A 21,920-nucleotide genomic window follows, 5' to 3' on the forward strand; every position below is an offset into this window, starting at 1 on the left:
TAAGTTTGTTTTCTATGTCTGTGAGTCTATTTCTGTTTTGTAAATAAGTTCATTTGTATCATTTTTTAGATTCCACACATCAGTGATATATGGTATTTGTCTTTCTCTGACTGACTTAGTATGATAATCTCTAGGTCCATCCATGTTGCTGCAAATGGCATTATTTCATTCTTTTTTATGGTTGAGTAATATTCCATTGTATATACGTACTACATCTTCTTCATCCAGTCATCTGTCAATGGACACTTAGGTTGCTTCCATGTCTTGGCTATTGTAAATAGTGCTGCTATGAACATTGGGGTGCATGTATCTTTTCAAATTAAGAGTTTTCGTCTTTTCCAGATATATGCCCAGGAGTGGGACTGCTGGATATGGTAAAACTCTATTTTTAGTTTTCTAAGGAACCTCCATACTGTTCTCTATAGTGGCTGTACCAATTTACATTCCCACCAACAGTGTAAGAGGGTTCCCTTTTCTCCACACCCTCTCCAGCATTTATTATTTGTAGACTCTTTGATGATGGCCATTCTGACCAGTGTGAGGTGATTCCTCATGGTGGTTTTGATTTGCATTTCTCTGACAATTAGTTATGTTGAGTATCTTTTCGTGTGCCTGTTGGCCATCTGTATGTCTTCTTTGGAGAAATGTCTATTTAGATCTTCTGCCTATTTTTTGATCAGGTTGTTTGTTTTTTTGATATTGAGCTGTATGAGCTGTTTGTGTATTCTGGAAATTAATCCCTTGTTGGTCACATCATTTGCAAATATTTTCTCCCATTCTGTAGGTCGTCTTTTCATTTTGTTTATGGTTTCGTTTGCTGTGCAAAAGCTTTTAAGTTTAATTAGATCCCATTTGTTTATTTTTGCTTTTTTTCCATTACTCTAGCAGACAGATCCAAAAAATACTGCTACGATTTATGTCAGAGTGTTCTGCCTATGTTTTCCTCTAGGAGTTTTATAGTATCCAGTCTTATGTTTAGGTCTTTAATCCATTTTGGGTTTATTTTTGTATATGACATTAGAGAATGTTCTAATTTCATTTTTTTACATGTAGCTGTACAGTTTTCCCAGCACCAATTATTGAAGAGACTTTTTCTCCACTGTATATTCTTGACTCTTTTGTGGAATATTAATTGACCATAGATATGTGGGGGGGATCATTTTTTATGGCTATTGCACATGTGCCCTACATCTTATAATTTAGGGACTTTCCAGACTGTTGAAACCGAGGGGCTTTTTTGAGTGGCATCCATATGGAACTTCTCTAGGAATGGAGATTAGACCCTAACTTTAGGGTCCTGGTAATGGCCTACCATGATCTTCAGTCTTTTGACAGTCATTTTAGTTAAAAACAGATGTGAAAATCCATAAACTTACTTATCCAAATTGTGTTACCATTTGTGGGAGAAAAAAAAACACAACGGGGTCTGCAGTAGAGAAATCCCATCACCTCCAGGGCAGCTGTGTATAGTTTTGTTTTTGTTTTTTTCTTTTATGAGAAGATTTATTCCTAGTTCTAGGTCCCAATCTGCCAGGGCTCTAAGCACAATTAAACTTGGTGGGTAGGTGAGGGGAGGCCCATTCAGATACAGCACAAGGGACTGCCTAATTTTAGAGGGCAAATGAGGATTATTCTCGTTCCATTTGCTAAACCATGTATTCCCTGGGGCTACATACGCCACACTTATTTCTAACTCACACAAAGGTAACTTTTGGACTTGCAGCAGCCCTGACTCCTCCCTCAGGATACTTTGTGTATAATATGTGCAATGTAGCCAGTTAACATGCTTATTCATGTGACCACAACAATCTACACATCAAGTACTTTCCAGCTTAATTTATGCAAATAAGTTCTAATGTTTTCCCTCACCTCACTAGAATTTTATTTCATAATGCAGCACACATCCTATTTTAGAGACTACTGGTCTAGTGCATACTTGAAAATGCACATAAAATTTGAGAAAGGGGTCAAGGTAACAGGAAGACACAAGAGATGTGTGCATCTAGGTGATAGTTTAAATTGGTGCGGTCTCTAAGAAAAATTAAAGGGACAAATCTAAGGCTCTAAGAACCAAAGTTTGCTGATTACCCACATTTGAGTATATGAAAAAAGTGCAATGTGATTAAAAAATGGTCTTCGGACATCAACTTTTCACCAGGACAGAGTAACTAGTACCAAGACAAGCTTGCCTGACATGAATAACTATATGTAACTGGGAAGAATAAACTCAGGAAGTGAGCCCCTACAATATCTTGATTGTCTGCCTGGGAACTATATCTTGACCATGGTACAGGGAACTAGAGGCTCAGCAGAACACAGCTTAGGAGCCAGGGGAAATTTGGGGCTGTGAAACAGATAAGCACTGGAGAGAAGGGAACTGCACAGAGGAAGGGTGCCAGTAGTCTATGTAGGGTTTCTCCAAATTCTTGGCTGAAGGCTACCACTCATGTGCAGAGTGAGACTTGCCAGAAGTCTACCAGAGAGCAGCTGCTAAGGGATTGAGAGAGGGGCAAAGATACTAGAGGCCCAGCAGGAACAAAAAGAAAATAAATAAAAAGATGGTAATCTTAAATTGGACCATACTAATAAACTACTTAAAATATAAATGAATTAAACAATTAAAAGCAAAATTTTACAACTTGGATAAAAAAGCAAGACACAACCATACACTATCTATAAGAGATACACTTTAAATATAAAGGTTAAAAATAAAAGGATGGAAAAATAAACAATTTAAACACAAAGGTAAGAAAACTGGTAGCTATATTAATATAAGACAATGCATAGGTCATGAAACAGTAGTATGAATGATAGAGAAGAACATTTCGTAGTGTTAAAAAGGGCAGACAATTCATCAGTAAGACAAAGCTTCAAAATACTTATAGCAGAAACTAACTGGATTAAAGGAATAAAGAGAGAAATCAGCAATCATGATTGAAGATTTAAACATTCTTCTTTCTATAACTGATAGAACAAGCAGACAAAAACAACAACAAAGGGACTTCCCTGGTGGTGCAGTGGTTAAGAATCTGCCTGCCAATGCAGGGGACATGGGTTCAAGTGCTGGTCCGGGAAGATCCCACATGCCGCAGAGCAACTAAGCCCATGCGCCACAACTACTGAGCCTGCGCTCTAGAGCCCGTGAACCACAACTACTGAGCCTGTGTGCCGCAGCTACTGAAACCCATGCGCCTAGAGCCCGTGCTCTGCAACAAGCCACTGCAATGAGAAGCCACGCACCACAATGAAGAGTGGCCCCTGCTCGCTGCAACTAGAGAAAGGCTGCGCGCAGCAACAAAGACCCAATGCTGCCTAAAATAAATAAATAAATTTAAAATATGTAGCTTTAAAACAAAAAACCAAACCTAGCAACAAAAACAATAAAAATATAATTTTTTTAACAACACTATCAACCAACTTGACATAACTGACATTTACAGAACACTACTCCCAACAACTGTAGAATTTAAATTCTTTAAGTGCACATTCACCAAAATAGATGATATGCTAGAATATAAAATGTCTCAATAAACTTCAAAAGATTTAAACCCTACAGAGCATTTTTTTACTACAATGAAATAAGCTATCTAGAAAATCCCCCATATGCCTATAAATTAACACACTTCTAAGCAACCCATTGGTCATAGAAGAAATCACAAGAGAAATTAAAAAAATTTTTAATGGAATGTTAATAAAAACACAACACAAAATTTGTTTGAGGTGGCTAACACATGCTTAGAGAAAAAACTGTACCTTTACAGCAGAGACAATAAATAAAATTAACAAAGCCAAAAGTTAGTTGATAAGCCCTTAGTAATAGTAACCAAGAAAAAGAATAAATATGAATTACATATAGAAACAAAAGAGGGGATATCATTCAACTCCTGAAAACACTAAAAGGATAAGGGAATACTGTGAACAAACTCATGCCAGTAAATGTACAAACTAGCTGAATCATATAATTTTCTTCAAACAATTTACCAAAATGGATTTGAGAAGAAACAAAAAATCTGAGAGCCCTATCTCTATTAAAGACACTGAATTCCTAATCAAAACGTTCCCCGTAAAGAAAACTCCAAGTCCAGGTGGATTCACTGGTGAATTCTGTCAAGTATTTAAGGAAGCATTCATAGCAATTTTACAAAAACTCTTTCAGAAAATAGAGATGGAGGGAACACCTCACACCACATTTTGAGGTATTACCTTGATACCAAAATCAGATAAAAACACAAGGAAAGGTTTTCCCTGGTGGCGCAGTGGTTGAGAGTCCGCCTGCCGATACAGGGGATACAGGTTCGTGCCCCGGTCCAGGAAGATCCCACATGCCGCGGAGCGGCTAGGCCCGTGAGCCATGGCCGCTGAGCCTGCGCATCTGGACCCTGTGCTCCGCAACGGGAGAGGCCACAACAGTGAGAGGCCTGCGTACCACAAAACAAAACAAAAACAAACAAACAAAAAAAACCGCAAGAAAACCATATCACCAATGTTCCCCATGAAGAAAAAAAAAAAAACACCCCCAAACCCCTTAAAGTGTTAGCAATTCAAATCCAGAAGTACACAGAAAGGATAATACATCGTGACCAAGTGGGGTATACACCAAGAATTCAAGACTGGTTTAACATCTGAAAATCAATGTAATTCACCACAGCAACAGAAAAAAAAAGAGAAAAACCATATGATCATTTTAATAGATACAGAAAATGCATTTGACCAAAATTTATCATTCATTCATGATAAAAAAAAAAACCTTCAGTACACTTGGAATAGAAGGGAACCTCTTAATTTTGATAATGGGCATTTATAAAAAACAAACAAGCTAACATATTAGTGGTGAATGACTGAATGTTTTACCCCTAAGATCAGGAATAAGAAAAAGGATGTCATCTCTCATTTAATATTGAAATTAAACTTCTATTCAATATGCTACCAGAAGTCCTAGCTAGTGCAATAAGGGAAGAAAATGTCATAAATTATAAAGGATGAAAAGAAACAACTACCTGCAAGTAACATGATAGTCTATGTAGAAATTCCTAAGGAATCTACAAAAAACCACTAGATTTAATAATTGAATTTAGCAAGAGAGTAGCATACAATCAATATACAAAAGCCAATTGTATTTCAATATATTAGCAACAAGTAATTGGAAATGAAAAATTTTAAAACACCAATTTGAATATTGTTAAAGAACATTATCATAAAATATTTTAGAATAAACTTCACAAAAATTGCCCAAGACCACTATAAGAGTACTGAAATTAAAGATCTAAATAAATGGGAAATAAAACATGTTCATGGATAGGAACAGTCAATATCATTAAGATCATTCTCCCCAAATTGATATCTAGATTCAATGCAATTCCAATCAAAATCATAGCAGACTTTTGTGTAGAAATTGATAATTCGATTCTAAAAACTTGTAAAGAAATGCAATGACTTTAAAGGGCCAAAACAATTTTGAAAAAGAACAAAATTGTCCAATTTCAAAATCTGCTTAAAAAGCTAAATTAAAAAAAACATTATTAGTACTGAACGAATAGATCAACAGAATAGAATAGAGAGTAGAGAAACAGAACCATACATATATGTTCAACTGACTTTTTACAAAAATGCCGAAAGTAATATAATGGGGAAAGTACTCTTTTCAAAAAATGGTGCTTTAACATACGGTTAAAAACATAAACCTCAACCCTTAACTAGCACAAAAATTACCCAAAATATATTACAGATCTAAATATAAAAGCTAAAACTATAAAAGTACTGAAAGAAAAGACAGGAGAAAAATCTAAGAAAACTTGGAGTAGGCACAGAATTGTTAGAACACGAAAATCACTAACCATAAAAGAAAAAGAAATTATAAACTAGATAAAATTTAAAACTTCAGCTTTTCAAAAGACACCATCAATAAGAAGGTATAGTCAGGGAGTTTAGGATGGACATGTACACACTGCTATATTTAAAATGGATAACCAACAAGGACCTACTGTACAGCACAGGGAACTCTTATCAACGTTATGTGGCAGCCTGGATGGGAGGGGAGTTTGGGGGAGAATGGATACGTGCATATGTATGGCTGAGTCCCTTTGCTGTGCACCTGAAACTATCACACTGTTAACTGACTATACTCCGAAATAAAATAGAAAGTTAAAAAAAAAAGAAAAAGAAAATGAGGGACTTCCCTGATGGCCCAGTGGTTAAAGACTCCACGCTTCCAATGCAGGGGGCGCAGGTATGATCCCTGGTCGGGGAACTAGGATCCCACATGCCGCATGGTGCAGCAAAAAAACAAAAAAGAAAAAAAGAAGATGAACAAGCAAGCAAAAGGAGTGGAAGAAAATACCTGCAATATATGTATGTAGACAAGCGCCAGGAAACTGGACATATATAAAGAATTTTTACTTTTCAGTAACAGGCCAAATCACCTAGTTTTAAAAATCTACAAAAGCCTTAAACTGAAAAATAAGTAAGAATAGCCAATAAGCACAGGAAAAGATGCCCATTATTATTCATCGGGGAAATGAAAATTAAAATCATGAGATACCTCTTCAAACATGTTAGAACGGCTAAAATTAAAGACTAACACCACCCAAATTAGTGAGGACATTAACGCGAACTCTCATACACTGCTGGAGGGAATGCAAAATGGTACACCAGGGTAAACATACACTTATGACACAAACAAGGAATTCCAATTCTAAGTATTTACCCAAGGAAATGAAAACATATTGACATAACGACTTGTCTACAAATATTTATAACTGTTTTATTCATAACAACCCCAAACTGAAATCAATAGTAACTTCCATCAACAGGTGAATATTGTATACAGATCTTAAATCTTAAATCCTGTGTCATTATATATTGTACTCGAAACGTGATTAATACCTTTCTCCAAGAACCAAAAGAAATCAGCTCCCAGAATTGATAGTTGTATCTTACAGACTGCCAGTTAATAAAGAGGACTGATGGACTCATATTTTACTCTCCCTTGACCCCTTTCAAAACTGTGCTCTCAGTATTCTTTAAAAATAGCTCTTAGAGCTTGCTACTCTTTGGCTGAACAGTACATCCACACTACAAAATACTGCACAATGTTGTAACATTTCTCCAAGATCAGTTTGTCTCCTGACTTCATGTACCAATATGTACCTAAAGAAAATGTTTTCTAAGCTCTTCCCTCTTTCCTGGACATTACCGCATACTAAGAAAATGAAAGTCGGGACTGAGGTAGTAAACCAACTTTAGCTTGTGGTCACTCACCCTCATTCCTTCCAACTGGTAGCCTTACAAAAGTTTGAACCAATGTTCTCAATGGAGGCTTGGTGGCTAGTGTAATTGTGTCGAAGCATTTACAAATTATATGTTTGTTGCTATAAATTAGCTTTGTTTCTTCTTTAAAATAGTCAAACCATTATGTTGATTTTTGTAAAAAATACGTGTTAGAAAAGACTTGCTTTCTATAAAGTTCATTTAGGATATAACAAAGGGAGCAGCAAACAGTACTTAACAGAAAGGGAAACTAGGTCTGATACTGTGGAGAACACTACACCTTGAATTTTTAATTTTCTAAAGAATCCTCTTTGATCAACTGTACTTTGGAATATAATACAGCTTGAGCTAAAAAAAAACTCAAAAAACCCCCCAAAAAACTAGGGTTTATGATTATACTCTAGAACTCTAAAACTATGACATACTGGGCTCTCTGGGGTGAGAGGCCTAGAAATCTAGATTCTCAACAAGCATACCAGGTGATTCTAGTAGAGCTAAAATTTGAAAACCCCTATCTAAATCTAAAAGAGTATAATTGCAACACATGTGGCTTCAACAAAACTTGTTTTGTTTGGCTTACAGAACGAGGTCTATATTGTGTGTGTGTGTGTGCATGTGTGCGTGTGCGTTTTTAATTACTTGCCAATATCTAATACTAGAAAAACATGACATAAAATCCAGACTCCAGACTTCTCGTTAAAAAATAAATAAATAAAATATCCTCCAACCCTGGCCCTGCGCTATCACAGGACAATCTGCTGCAGCTAAGTACAGTTTGCTCCCCTTTCCTTTCACTCCCCACCATTCCCTATTATTTTACCCCAGGCTCACAGTTCTCCATCTCAATTACTTGCTTAGCTCCTGAAGGTACTGTAGTTTGACCTATGATGCCTGCACCCACAAGTTCATTAGGAGAATGAAGAACAGAGATAATCAAATGAACCCTATTTATTTACAGTTGATCCTTGAACAAGTTTGGGGTTAGGAGTGCTGACCCTTCCGCAGCTGAAATTTCGAATATAACTTACAGTCGGCCCTCCCTATCACCAGTTCCGCATCCTTGGATTCAACCCACCGCAAATCTTGTACTACTCTAGTATTTGCTATTGAAAAAAACCTGTGTATAAGTGCACCCTTGCAGTTCAAACTGTGTTGTTCAAGGGTCAAGTGTAGTTCTGAAATATATTGCCTAAACTTTTGTTACAACTAGTATTAAAATAAGTTTGCAAGGAGAGAGGAAGGGAGAAAATATTCAAGTTATTAAGACTCAGGATAGTATTTTTAATTTATTGAAGATAGCCCTAACTATTTTTTAGAGGTGTATGTGAAAGTATCATTTAACAAAGACTTCTTCTTTCTTAGTATAAAAACAAAAACATTATCTTCCAATTTAAATGCTTTCCTGAACTCTTGCTTACAATACAAACACAAAGGTAAAAAATATTTGGAGACTGGAACATTTTGAGAACTCTATATAATTGCAAACTTGCCTCAGAGTTGAGGATCAGAGCTTTTATTACCCACGTTCTCATTCATTCAGATCTAAATGTCATGGCCTGGCACACAATACATCTTAATTCTAGAATTATGCAAAATTTAGTTCCAAATTAGCTACTGGCCCATTTGATCATTTAAAATATAAATAAAAGAAACCCTTAAACGTGTCTAAAAATTAAGAACTAAAATTTAAGTTTCACCTGTACTAACTTTCCAACAGGTGGGCCATGGCAGAGCAAATCAGCGTGAAGGATCCGAGATTTTACCCTACTTGTAAGCTAACAAAGTAGCTTCCACGGATGCTGGTTGAAGACAGGAGACTTGTGGGTCAGATACAAAGGGCAGTTTGTTACTTCCAGTAATAATATAAGCCAAAGTGTCAACATTTTTGCACTGGTTTCCAGAGGCCCGGTTCCCACCTGGCAAGGTGAAGAGGGGCAGCTGATGCTTGCACAGCAATGGGTTGTGTTGCAGAAGAGGAAACCTAAGCCTAGGGAACCCTCATCTTTTATGATGGGCAATAAGCATGCCTGCCTTTCACTCCAGAAGGTGACATCTATCTTTATTATACTGCACCACATGCATGGCTATTCTTTGCTCTGGTGGAAGACACTATCTCTACCTTCCAAGGCTCTTCCTTATACAAACATCCTTTAAAAACAGAAACAAAGGGCAGTCAGTACCTCCCCTGGTAAGACCTGCAGAGACAGAGAAACCGACGGAAAACTGTCTCTCTCAACTAGGCACTGTTCCTAACATATAATTAAATCAAGAATCTAACACTACAACCTATTTAAAAGCATCAATTTCATATGTTCTTTGACCTAGCTCAACTGTTTAATCTGCATTTTCTCTCTAATTAAATCAACTAGTCCCTTTAAAAAAAAGGCAGTATATATTAAAAACGAATTGTTTCCACTTTGTATTTTTTAAACGGAGGTGCTCAAATATTTGCAATATGAACATTTAAAACCTCAATTATTCTACTAGAAACAATTTACTGTGCTTACTTTAAGTGTTTCAAACCTGTTAACGTTAGCAATGGGAACTACCTGTCAAAAGTCTCATTATACAGTAACAAACACCACAATGGGAACTACCTGTCAAAAGTCTCATTATACAGTAACAAACACCACAAAGAGAACAGTAACTTCAACATTTCCAGCTGCTGTCCACAAAATACAAGAAAATGCGGCACCCCAAATCACTTTGTTCTCTTTCTCTTTACCATTTACTGTCTCAAAATAAAATCTCCGAAAGGGAAGGACAACAAAACACCGTCTCTTAGTTCCTTTGTCCCCATCGGAGAGGAGAGAACTGGGGGCTCATTAAGGTAAATAACCCAAAACATGCAAGACAAAAAATAGACGGCATCCGATCTGTAATCAATCATCAAAGAAAGTCACCATCACTTCATCTTTATCCCTCCCTCCCCCTCTCCAGCTCAAATAACATGGGTACATACGAGATGATTAGGATCACATGGACCTGGACAAAGCTTTGGGGAGGCAGAGGGCAGCGGTTAACTAGATGCAGTCGTCAAAGGGCCCGAGATACTACAGCAGACTCCAACAGAGGTTTTCAAAAGTGCGGGTCGCATGGGCCATGCACCCAGGGGGAGAATGCTGGGGAGCAGCAGCAGCAGCGCGGCCAAGTCTACAGCGCCGTGGAAGTTGCTCGCGGGGCGCGCGGTACGCCGCACAACGCGCGGGCCCTCCATGTCACCGCCGGCAGCACAGACCCTCCTCGCCCCTCCCCCGCCGCGCACCCCGGGCGGCGGCGACATGACAGCGGGTCGCTGCGCCGCTCCAGGGCGCCGGCCTGCCCAGGCTCTCCACCCCCTACCGCATCCGCACCCGCCTCTCACCTTGGGTAGCGAACGGCGAGGAGCCGCTGACCGGCGAGCCGGGGGCGGGGACGGGCGGCGGGGTCTCGGCCGAGCCCAGCATGGGGGCGGGCAGCATGAGGTAGCGCTGGGGCGCGGGCAGGCAGCGCTGGCAGAAGGAGTGCAGGCAGGGAAGCAGCTTGGGCGCCCGGCTCTGGATGTTCTGGTGGCACACGGCGCAAGTGTCCAACAGGTTGAGCCGGGCCGCCTCGCCTCCGCGCTCCGAGTCGGGGCCCTGCCGACTCTCGGCCTCGTTCTCCCCGCTCGGCGGAGCCGAGGGCCCCCCGGCGGCCGCCGCCGAAGCCGCCGCGGCCGCCGTCGCCGCCTTCTCTACAGCCACCTCCATTGTCCTGCCCCCGCCGCCGCCGGGAAAAGAGGAGCGGGTTCTCTGCCCGCCGCCGCCCCCGACGACTTCCTTCTCCTCCTTCTCCCAGGCCGCCCGGGTGACTCGTAGGAGAGGGAGGGAGTCCAGGGCCAAGGAAGCCTCCTCAGGCCCCGGGGATCCGCCTCCCGGGTGGCGCGGCCGGAAGAAGGGGATCTGTCAGTGGGGACTGCTCTTCGCACCGGAGAGGCTGCGCCCCGTCCGCTTCGCCAACCGCCGCGGCTCTCGTCAAATCCGCCCAGCCCGCCCTCGCCTCCCGGCCTTTCTCTCGGGCCACGGGACCCACCTCAGGCCCCGCCCCCTCCCTCCCTCTCCCAGCAACCGAGGCGACTGCAAGGAGTGCGCCGCCCAATAGCCGCCGCGCCTGGTCGGGGGGCGGGGCGTGCGGAAGCCCGCGAGGCTCGGACGGCCGTTGCGAGAGGCTGGGAGGTGGGAGGTAGCTTGCCTAGCCCCGCCCACCGAGCTCCTGGAACCGCGGCCTCTGATTGGGCCTTTGTGTGTGTTTAGCTCCTCTAAAAAGATTAAGGGTTCATTTGTTAACGATCGACCACCTAATTCGGTCCGTCTGTGTTAGCTCCTCCTATGGGGCGGGGCTTCACTGTGTCGGCCCGACATTGTAAATTAAGTAACTGCTACGAAAAACTCATTTTACTACTGCAGACAGGGGTCCTGTAGGAGGAATAAATATGGTGGGAGGGTAGAAGGATGACGAAGTGGAGAGAGTGAAAAGCAAAGGAAAGAATTTTGAAAAACGGGAAAATGTGTAGAAAAGATGTTGTGGAGGAGGCATGGATTTTGCCACCTGAATTTACTCATCTCTATGATGAATTGCGAGCATGAAGAGTAAGAGGGGAGGTTCTCTTGCAAGTCGGGAATTTTTAAAGGGTTTCCCCAATGAAAAAGGTGAAATTAATTTTTAAAGTCAGTGATTTGCTTTTTAAGTGAATAAAAATGGTTTATTTTCCAAGGAGTTAATATATAAAGATTGTTTGAAAGTGTTTTATTGCATAAACATGGCATCATTACAAGAAATAGAAACAAATGTCAATACTGATAGCCAAATAATTCTAAAATATTCTTTTTCATCCCCCCAACCCCACCCCACACTTATATCAGAAGTTACACATATTTTCACTCTAAAAATGGCCAAAGGGGGCTTCCCTGGTGGCGCAGTGGTTGAGAGTCCGCCTGCCGATGTAGGGGACACGGGTTCGTGCCCCGGTCCGGGAAGATCCCACCTGCCGCGGAGCGGCTGGGCCCCTGAGCCACGGCCGCTGGGCCTGCGCATCCGGAGCCTGTGCTCCGCAACGGGAGAGGCCGCAACAGTGAGAGGCCCACGTACCGCAAAAAAAAAAAAAAAAAAAAGGGCAAAGGGCAAACTCCAGGCATCCTAGCTCTCCCTCGAGATCTTACCTTTCGCAAATTATTCCTCTCCTAGCAGCCTCTTTCCCAAACAGATCCTTAAATCCAATTTCCATAGGCCTCCAGAGTGAAGTTTTCCTTCTTAATGACATTCAAGGGCTATTTATTTTGTATAGTAATAGTTTCTTAAACCTTAGTTTGCGTAAGAATCACCTGGCAAATTTACTTAGACTCTGATCCTTGGACCCCTCCCCATATTCAATTTTAGCAGCATCTCCTGATTGTGATGTGGATGGTCCAGGAACAGCTTTAGCGCAACAATTTTCTTATCCCACCTGTTATCCCTCCAAATTTCATCCCCATACACCTCTCAAGCTGAAACTCCCACTACTTTGTGCTCCAGCAATTTTAACTCTTCCCTGCTTTACACATGCTTTTCCCTTTGTTTTGAAATGCCCTTCCCTCTGTACCCTATGTTTTTGTAGCCGTACCTTGAAAATCTTCATATAGTAGGAAAGCAAATTCTGTATTAAAAGTAATGCTTTTAATATGCTAATAATTCATTGTAGAGGTGGTATACAGGATTCAAGCAGACTGAAAGACAAGTGCCTTGTATTCCTTCAGATGATGGCAGTGGAGAAGAAAAGAATAAGAGGTAAATTGGGGAGGCTTGTTTGGAGAGAATTCCATGCAATTTAATACAACCCAGTAGTTCAGTTTCTCAAATCATCATGGATAATTAGTTTTAGAGAAAACTATTTTCCATATTCTTAGACTTCCTAGTCTCATGTAATTAAAACAATCATGTTTTACTTTGTTCAAATATATACGGCTTCTGGGTTTTTTTAAGTCCAGAAAATGAATTTATTGTTTTAGGTTTTTTTTTTTTTTTGGTACACGGGCCTCTCACTGATGTGGCCTCTCCCGTCGTGGAGCACAGGCTCCGGACGCGCAGGCTCAGCGGCCATGGCTCACGGGCCCAGCCGCTCCGTGGCATGTGGGATCTTCCCGGACCAGGGCACGAACCCGTGTCCCCTGCATCGGCAGGCGGACCCCCAACCACTGCGCCACCAGGGAAGCCCTAGGTTTTTTTAATCACAATTATCTTATCTATATATTGTCCTCCCAAATGTATTGCAAAAATATTTCACAGAGATCCACACTCTTATTCTTCCTTAATTACAGCTCTCTCTATTGCCCTCTCTTTTTCTATAATTTCTATGGCTCCCCACTGCATCCAAGGCTCTCCACGATTTCATCCCTGCCTGATAGCCTCATTCGATCTTCCTGCCTGATCCTCACTGCTTTCCCATACCCATTCTAGGCTTCAGCCTAATTGGATGGCTTGTCATTTTCTAAACTTCACCAGCACTACTTTTATCACCACTTCTCAGAGAGGAGATACAGGTTGCCTGTACTGGAAGAGAAGGGAGTCTGCAAGGAGAGCAAGAGCATTAGATGCTGGTGAGGATTTCTCACACCCACCCCTTAAAAGGTAGCAATGGATGGAAATTCTTGAACTTCCAAGGAAGTTTAACAAAATTATTTTTGAGTAGAACTCTCAGAGGTTGTGACACCGGTCTGGACAAGATGAGTTTGAGATTACCCCTTCGCTCAATCTCCTATAGCTTTAAAGGAACAAAGTAAAGATTGCTGTCCCTTCAGTAGTAGTCCAAAGGCTTGGATGACTTGAGGCTTCATTGTTAGGACAAGGAGGATGCAGTGTGCAGGGACCAAAGACTGTCCTGTGTTACCTCAGCGGCTTCCGGAGAGATGTCAGCAGTCAAGAACCAATGGAGGCAAGGCACATTCTATGTATGCCACCGTAAACCAAGGATGCCCAAGGACCCAGTGTCTCTCCCACATATGCCATGGCCCTATTACGGCCTCGGATCTTCAAATTGGCCCTAGATAGAAGGGAGAATGAATATTGTATTGACTGACTTAAAATCTGAAATGATGACCAAAACCAAAATAGAAACAAAACCTAAAGTAACTGAGAATATGACTAGATTAAGTTTCCTGCTATCAGAAAAATGTTAAATTCCGTTATTTTTTTTAAAATGTTTATAGGGAATTCCCTGGCAGTCCAGTGGTTAGGACTCTGCACTCTCACTGCTGAGGGCTGGGTTCGATCCCTGGTTGGAGAACTAAGATTCCACAAGCCACAAGGCAAGGCCAAAATAAAATAAATAAATATTTTTTTAATTAAAATAGCTTATAGTCTGCATACTACTTGGTGATGCAGTAGAGGGTGGGTTACACAATCATCCTACATATTCCACAGAAAGAACTGGCCCTTGAATAACTCCTGGGAGATGATCTCTGAACTGTTATCTTACCTAATAAGAGTATGTTTGTAAGCTTGAAGTTTTGATCTGTTTGATCTGATACTAACAAGGCTAACAATGGTTTTTGCATACCTGAGGCCCTGGGCCACGCTGTGTCAGTTTGACCTCTGAGGGGCTGGAGACTAAGTAGTTAAGATCAATCACACAGGTGCTGCTTGGCTTCACAACTTACCCCCAATTAAAATCCTGGATATCAGGGCTTGAGTGAATTTCCCTGGTTAGCAACATTTTGCACTTGTTACTATGTAGTTGATTGGAGAATTAAGGCTATTTGTGGGATGCCACTGGGAGAGGACATTTGGAATCTGGTTCCTGGTTTCTCCTGGACTTTGCCTATGCACCTTTCCCCTTTGCTGATTCTAAGCTGTATCCTTTTGCTGTAATAAACTGTAACTGGGAGTATAGAAACTTTCTGAATCTTGTGAGTCCTTCCAGCAAATCACTGAAACTGAGGGTGGTCTTGTGGACACCCAACACAAAAGGCATGTTATTTCTCCTACTAGATTATAATTCCTCGAGGCTAAGAACCATTTCTTCTCTTCTGTATTCCTTTAATATCTCACATATTTCATGGAGGCCAAAAATCTAGAGCTTGCTTTAGTCCTGCTTTAGTCCTCTCATCCTCTGCTCCTTTCCAACTATTTGCCTTGATTATGGTCCCTTTCCTCAAATGTTTTGCTCTTGTGAGCCATCTGCAAAAGAGTAAGTAAGGTCCAGGACAGATATTTGCAGGTGATTTTCCATTTTCCTGAACACCTCCCCTCCCCAATGGTTTTTTTCTTCCAGGTAAATCATGTTTTCAGAATGCTACCTGCAGAAGAAAAGAAGTTGGGTACGGGCTAGAGAGTAATAGGAGAAGGGGTATATTCATCCCCTTGTTTGAAGGACATGTGTAACACAGAAAGCTGTAAATTGAATATTCACTCATGAGGCTCTAGTCAACTTACTACCTTTCTGAATAGTTGGAGTGAATCAGCTTAAGAACTGGAAACAGGGACTTCCCTGGGGGTCCAGCTAAGATTCTGTGCTCCCAATGCAGGGGGCCCGGGTTTGATCCCTGGTCAGGGAACTAGATCCCACAGGCTGCAACTAAGAGTTTGCATGCTGCAGTGACGATCCTGTGTGCTGCCACGAAGACCTGGCGCAGCCAAATAAATAAATACATAAATATTTTTTAAAAAAAAAAAAGAACTGGAAACAATACCTGAGCACACTGTTCTGGGACTATCTGGGGGAAGAGAGAAGCTCCACATTTTAATAGAATGCCTGCTCTGTGAAGGCAGTTTTATTTTTAAAATTGAAATATAGTGGACTTACAATGTTTTGTTAGTCTCAGCTGTACAGCAAAGTAATTCAGATATATATATATATATACATACACAGACATATGTGTATATATATGTATATTCTTTTTCAGATTCTTTTCCATTATGTTATTACAAGATATTGACTATAGTTCCCTGTGCTATGCAGTAGGCTGTTGTTGGTTATCTATTTTATATATAGTAGTAAGTATCTGTTAATCCCAAACACCTAATTTATCCCTGCCCCCCATCCCCCTTTCCCCTTTGGTAACCATAAGTTTGTTTTCTATGTCTGTGAGGCTATTTCTGTTTTGTAAATAAGTTCATCTGTATAATTTTTTTTAGATTCCACATATAAATGACATCATATATGCCCAGGGGTGGGGTTGCTGGATCATAGGATAATAAATAAATAAATAAATATTTAGTTTTTTAAGGAGCCTCCATACTGTTCTCCATAGTGGCTGCACCAATTTACATTCCCACCAACAGTGTAAGAGGGTTCCCTTTTCTCCACACCCTCTCCAGCATTTATTATTTGTAGACTCTTTGATGATGGCCATTCTGACCAGTGTGAGGTGATTCCTCATGGTGGTTTTGATTTGTATTTCTCTGATAATTAGCAATGTTGAGTATCTTTTCATGTGCCTGTTGGCCATCTCTGTGTCTTCTTTGGAGAAATATCTATTTAGGTCTTCTGCCCATTTTGTGATTGGGTTTTTTTTTGGATGTTGAGCTGTATGAGCTGTTTGAGCTGTTTGCATATTTTGGAAATTAATCCCTTGTCAGTTGCATCGTTTGCAAATATTTTCTCCCACTCCATAGGTTGTCTTTTCATTTTGTTTATGGCTTCCTTTGCTGTGCAAAAGCTTTTAAGTTTGGTTAGGTCCCATCTGTTTATTTTTACTTTTATTTCCATTACTCTAGGAGATGGATCCAAAAAATATTGCTGAAATTTATGTCAAAGAGTGTTCTGCCTATGTTTTCCTCTAGGAGTTTTATAGTTTTATAGTATCTGGTCTTACATTTAGGTCTTTAATCCATTTTGAGTTTATTTTGTATATGGAGTTAGAGAATGTTCTAATTTCATGTTTTACATGTAGGTGTCCAGTTTTCTCAGCACCACTTATTGAAGAGACTGCCTTTTCTCCATGGTATATTTCTGCCTCCTTTGTCGTAGATTAATTGACCATAAGTGCATGGTTTTATTTCTGTTCTATTGATCTATGTGTCTGTTTTTCTGTATTGGGTTTTATTATGAGGTTAGGGATTGCAGAGGGGGAAAAGAAGGAAAAAGCAATGAAAAACTCAATAGATCAAGAGTAGATCAATAAGAGGACCAAGAAAAAGAAAAAGAAAAGAGGGTGAGAACAAGGAAGATAATAAAGGAACAAATGAAGGAAAACAAACAGAATAAAGGGAAAAAGCAACAACTGTTGCAGGTAACATAAGAAGAGAAGAAAGGGAAAGTGTAGTAATTAGGAGCTATAAGGAGAATGAGGAGATCTGTGACCCTCTGTGAAGGGGCAGATAGTGAAAGATGAGTGATTGGACCAAAGCAGGAGATGGAAAGGACTCTGAAGATGACATGGTTTATTCTTTTTTTGTCAAACTTTTTTTTTTTTTGCGGTACGCGGGCCTCTCACTGTTGTGGCCTCTCCCGTTGCGGAGCACAGGCTCCGGACGCGCAGGCTCAGCGGCCATGGCTCACGGGCCTAGCCGCTCCGTGGCATGTGGGATCTTCCCGGACCGGGGCACGAACCCGTGTCCCCTGCGGACTCTCAACCACTGCGCCACCAGGGAAGCCCTGGTTTATTCTTAAGAAAAAATTTCTAAAACGTTTATCCTGGCGCAACTCAACATAAAGCACAGCAGTAGCACAGGAAATTTCTACTTTTCAAGAAATATTTCACTTGATAGTATAATGCATTGTACAGATTTCTACTTCTGAAAAGTGTCATTCTTTTGGGTTATTTTGGAAAAACCTTTAACTCTATTTATTTGGAACAAATCTTAATTTGTTACATAGCTTTTGTTTGCTTTTATGGTGGTGATATAATTAACCACTACTTTTAGTTATGCCTGCTTTTCTGTTCTACAATTTGTTCTTAATGCAGCCCAAAGATGCCTGTCATTGCCACCTACAGATTTCATTGCTACTGGGGAGCATCTTTTCAGACCCTATCTAGGTAAACATACTCTATACGTACACACCCACACATATGTAATTTTACATAATCGAAATCACAATATACATGATTTTAGTAATTTTTTAAAATGCAATGCTATGGACTGATTTGTGTCTCCCTTCACATTCACACGTTGAAGACTTATACCCAGATGTGACTGTATTTGGACATAGGGTCTTCAGGAGTAAATTAAGGTTAAATAAGATTGTAATCTGATATAATTGGCGGGCTTATAAGAAGAGAGAGCAGAGTGCAGTGCGTGCCACCCTGCTTTCTCCTTCTCTCTTTCCTGGAGCATGTACACCAAGGAAAGGCCATGTGAAGACCTAGCAAGGTGGCCATCTGCAAGCAAGGAAGAGAGCTCTCACTGGAAACTTAATTGGCCAGAACCTTGATCTTGGACTTTCCAGCCTCCTGAACTGTGAGAAATAAATTTTTGTTGTATAAGCCATCCAGTCTATGGTATTCTGTTATAGCAACTCAAGCAGACTAAGAAACCCAACAATACATGTAGACATCTATAGATTTCTAAAGCCACTTTTAATGACTGCCTATGACTCCATGATAACAAAATTTATGGGAAAAAACTATACTGACAGACATTTAAACTCATATTAGCTAAGTTATGCTGTGAAAATTTCTGTGGCTCAAACAATAGCAAGTTTATTTCTCTTTCGTATAACGTGTACCACTGCTCTGTGCTCATTCAAGACAGCTGATTCCTTCTAGCTTGTTATTCTGCCATCCCTTAAAATGTTGTCCTTGTCTACATGGCTAGACCTGACCCACAAGCATCATGTTTTCACTTGGGAAAAAAAGAGGAACTGGCAATTTTCATCAGGTAACACAGAAACCGACCATTTACTTCCATTATGTTGTTACAGGGCCACAGGAAACTTCAAGGTCAGCTGGGAAATGTCCTCTTCAGACATTTGGCTCCCTTGAAAGGGCATCAGAGAGCTTTCAGAGTTCTTCAGTGGAGTAGTCATGTATCCTAAAACTTAGGCGAGTGGAGATTCTATTAGTAAAAGGATAAAAGGATAAAGGAAGGTTGGATGTGGCAGAAATTAGTAATCTGACTTATGATTTTTTGCTGCATTTCATTTATCTCTGTGGGCTTAGATTAAATTTTTGAAGTGGAATTCTTAGATCAAGGGTAGGACAATTAATATCTTTAAACGTATCGCCACGCTGCCCTTCAGAAATAATTTCTATTACATTCCTACTGATGTTATATGTGAATACCAATTTCCCTGCATCTTTGCCATTATTCTAGTTAATCTCTGCGATCTGAATGTCTAAAAAAGGTAAGTTATTATTAATTTTATCTTCATTTCTTTGATTAGTGCTGAGACAGAACATATCTTCATATATTTAGGGAGCATTTATAACTTTTTCATTTGTGATTGCCTGATCATGGCCTTGGCCTATTTTTTCTATGGCGTGCTCATCATTTTTTCTATTGTTTTGAAAGAATCATTGTTTATCACACACCATATGTTGCAAATTTTTTTCCCATGCGTCATTTGTATTTTAATCTTGTGGATTTTTTTTCCTTCTAGACAGAATTGTTGACTTTATGGTCAAATTTATCATTTTTTTTCTTTATGGCTTTGGATTTTGTGACATGTTCAGAAATGCCTTCCATCTCAAGATCATACAAGTATTCACCTATATTACCTTCTAAGGTATAATTTTAAGAGGTACATATTCATATAGTTAAAAAATAAAATAAAGCTACATAGTGAAAAAATCTTGCCATTACACCTAACCTCTTCTGTCTCATTAACCTCATGACTCTCCTCTTCCTCTGGAAAATTCACCGTAAACTCAAGAGAGAACGAGAGCAAAAAAGGCAAGTAACATATCAGTGTATTTAAAAAATTGTTTTGACCTCATGGCTCCCTTGAAAGGGCATCAGAGAGCTTTCAGAGTTCTCAGACCACATTTTGCGAACCACGTGACAGCCCGATACTAGCAGCTAAAAGACTTTTCATAAAAGCTCGCTGAACAGATTAATTTACTAAATAATTACATACTTCTTTAGTAATTTATAATTTTTACAAGCTTTTCCAAGTGACTGTTTCATAGTATTATATATTTTTAAATTAAGCAATTATGGAAGTCTGGAATAAAGGGTAATGGCTCCCATGTACAACCAACCCAGCACTAACTTGACTCCTCATGGTAACAGAGGTAGCAATTTGTTGTAAATACGTCTACACCCTTTTTCTACAAATGTGTATTCATATACAGATGTGTACTGGGGGCTTCAGGTTTGTCCTCCCCTGCACCCGAGCACACATACATAGGACTGTGCTGTAGAGATGTTTTTTCTGTAAGTTGCTCTTTTTACTTTACAGCCTGAAGATCTTTTCATAGTTTTACATACGAATGTACTTCATTCTTTTTAACAACCACATAATATAGTAACAACTCTGTGACATGAACATTTTATTAGGTGGGGGGAGGAGAGGAGGGAAAACCAAATTCATTCTCGTTTCCATGTGGATTACCGGTGGTACTAACCATGTTCATTAAATGATTCATCCATTTCCTCCTCATTTGATATGCTACCTGTAGCTTATATCAGATTTCCACATATGCATGGGTGTGCTTCAGATACCATTTTGTTGATTGTTCCTGAGTACTATTTTTTTTAATTAATTAATTAATTAATTAATTTTATTTTTGGCTGCCTTGGGTCTTCGTTGCTGCGCATGGTCTTTCTCTGGTTGCGGCGAGCAGGGGCTTCTCATTGCAGTGGCTTCTCTTGCTGTGGAGCATGGGCTCCAGGTGTGCGGGCTTCAGTAGTTGCGGCACATGGGCTCAGTAGTTGTGGCTCACAGGCTCTAGAGCATGGGCTCAGTAGTTGTGGCACACGGGCTTAGTTGCTCCGCGGTATGTGGGATCTTCCTGGACCAGGGCTCAAACCCGTGTCCCCTGCATTGGCAGATGGATTCTTAACCACTGTGCCACCAGGGAAGCCCCTGAGTACTATTTTAATTTCTGTATCTTTATAATATATATTGCTATCTAAGAGGGTAAGCCCACTCTCCCTTTTATTTCTCTTCTTAAATTGTTTATGCTTTTTTTCTTTTACATGACTATAACTTATTGAGTAGATATATTCATAGTTTCTTTTTTCTCGTATATGATCATAGTTTTTATTTAAAAATTTTTTAAATTTGGAAATATAGTTGATATACAATATTATGGTAGTTTCAGGTGTACTACATAGTGATTTGATATTTGCATACATTGTGAGATGATCACCACGATAAGTCTAGCAACCATCTATCCCCATACTAAGTTATTAAAATATTATTGATCATATTCCTTATGCTGTATATTATATCCCTGTGACTTATTTATTTTATAACTGGAGGGTTATATCTCTTAATTCCCTTCACCTGTTTTGCCCTCAATCCCAACCCCCCCTTGTTTAGACTATTCTATGTTTACTATTCCGTATACATATTTTTTACAAGAAAAAGAAGTACCTTTATTATCTTCCATAATCTATTTAAGGAATTTTGCTTCTCAGAAGCAATTTGAATAAGAATACAAAGACATTTTTTTTTTGCACAGTCGTGTATACTCTAGTCAAGACCTATCACAGAAACTTTAAACAATCAGGAAACAGTTTTTAAAAGGTATCACATCATTATCCACATACATTTT

General features: G+C 40.0%; 1 protein-coding gene across 5 annotated transcripts in view; it reads right to left on the reverse strand.

Annotated features, from left to right (window-relative positions):
- TRIM24 (tripartite motif containing 24) overlaps positions 1–11,293 on the reverse strand; it is a 114,262-nt gene extending 102,969 nt beyond the window's left edge. For all 5 annotated transcript variants that reach the window (XM_089917349.1, XM_022580186.3, XM_022580180.2 and 2 more), the window contains exon 1: positions 10,631–11,293. In XM_089917349.1, the coding sequence (XP_089773475.1) occupies positions 10,631–10,994 (364 nt within the window). In that variant the 5' untranslated portion in view covers positions 10,995–11,293. The remainder of the gene's footprint in view (positions 1–10,630) is intronic.
- Positions 11,294–21,920: the final 10,627 nt, after the last annotated feature.

The sequence above is a fragment of the Delphinapterus leucas genome, chromosome 9, assembly GCF_059928025.1.
Source record: "Delphinapterus leucas isolate spDelLeu-1000000601 "Yukka" chromosome 9, BTC_Dleu_Yukka2, whole genome shotgun sequence".
Taxonomy (NCBI): Eukaryota; Metazoa; Chordata; class Mammalia; order Artiodactyla; family Monodontidae; genus Delphinapterus; species Delphinapterus leucas.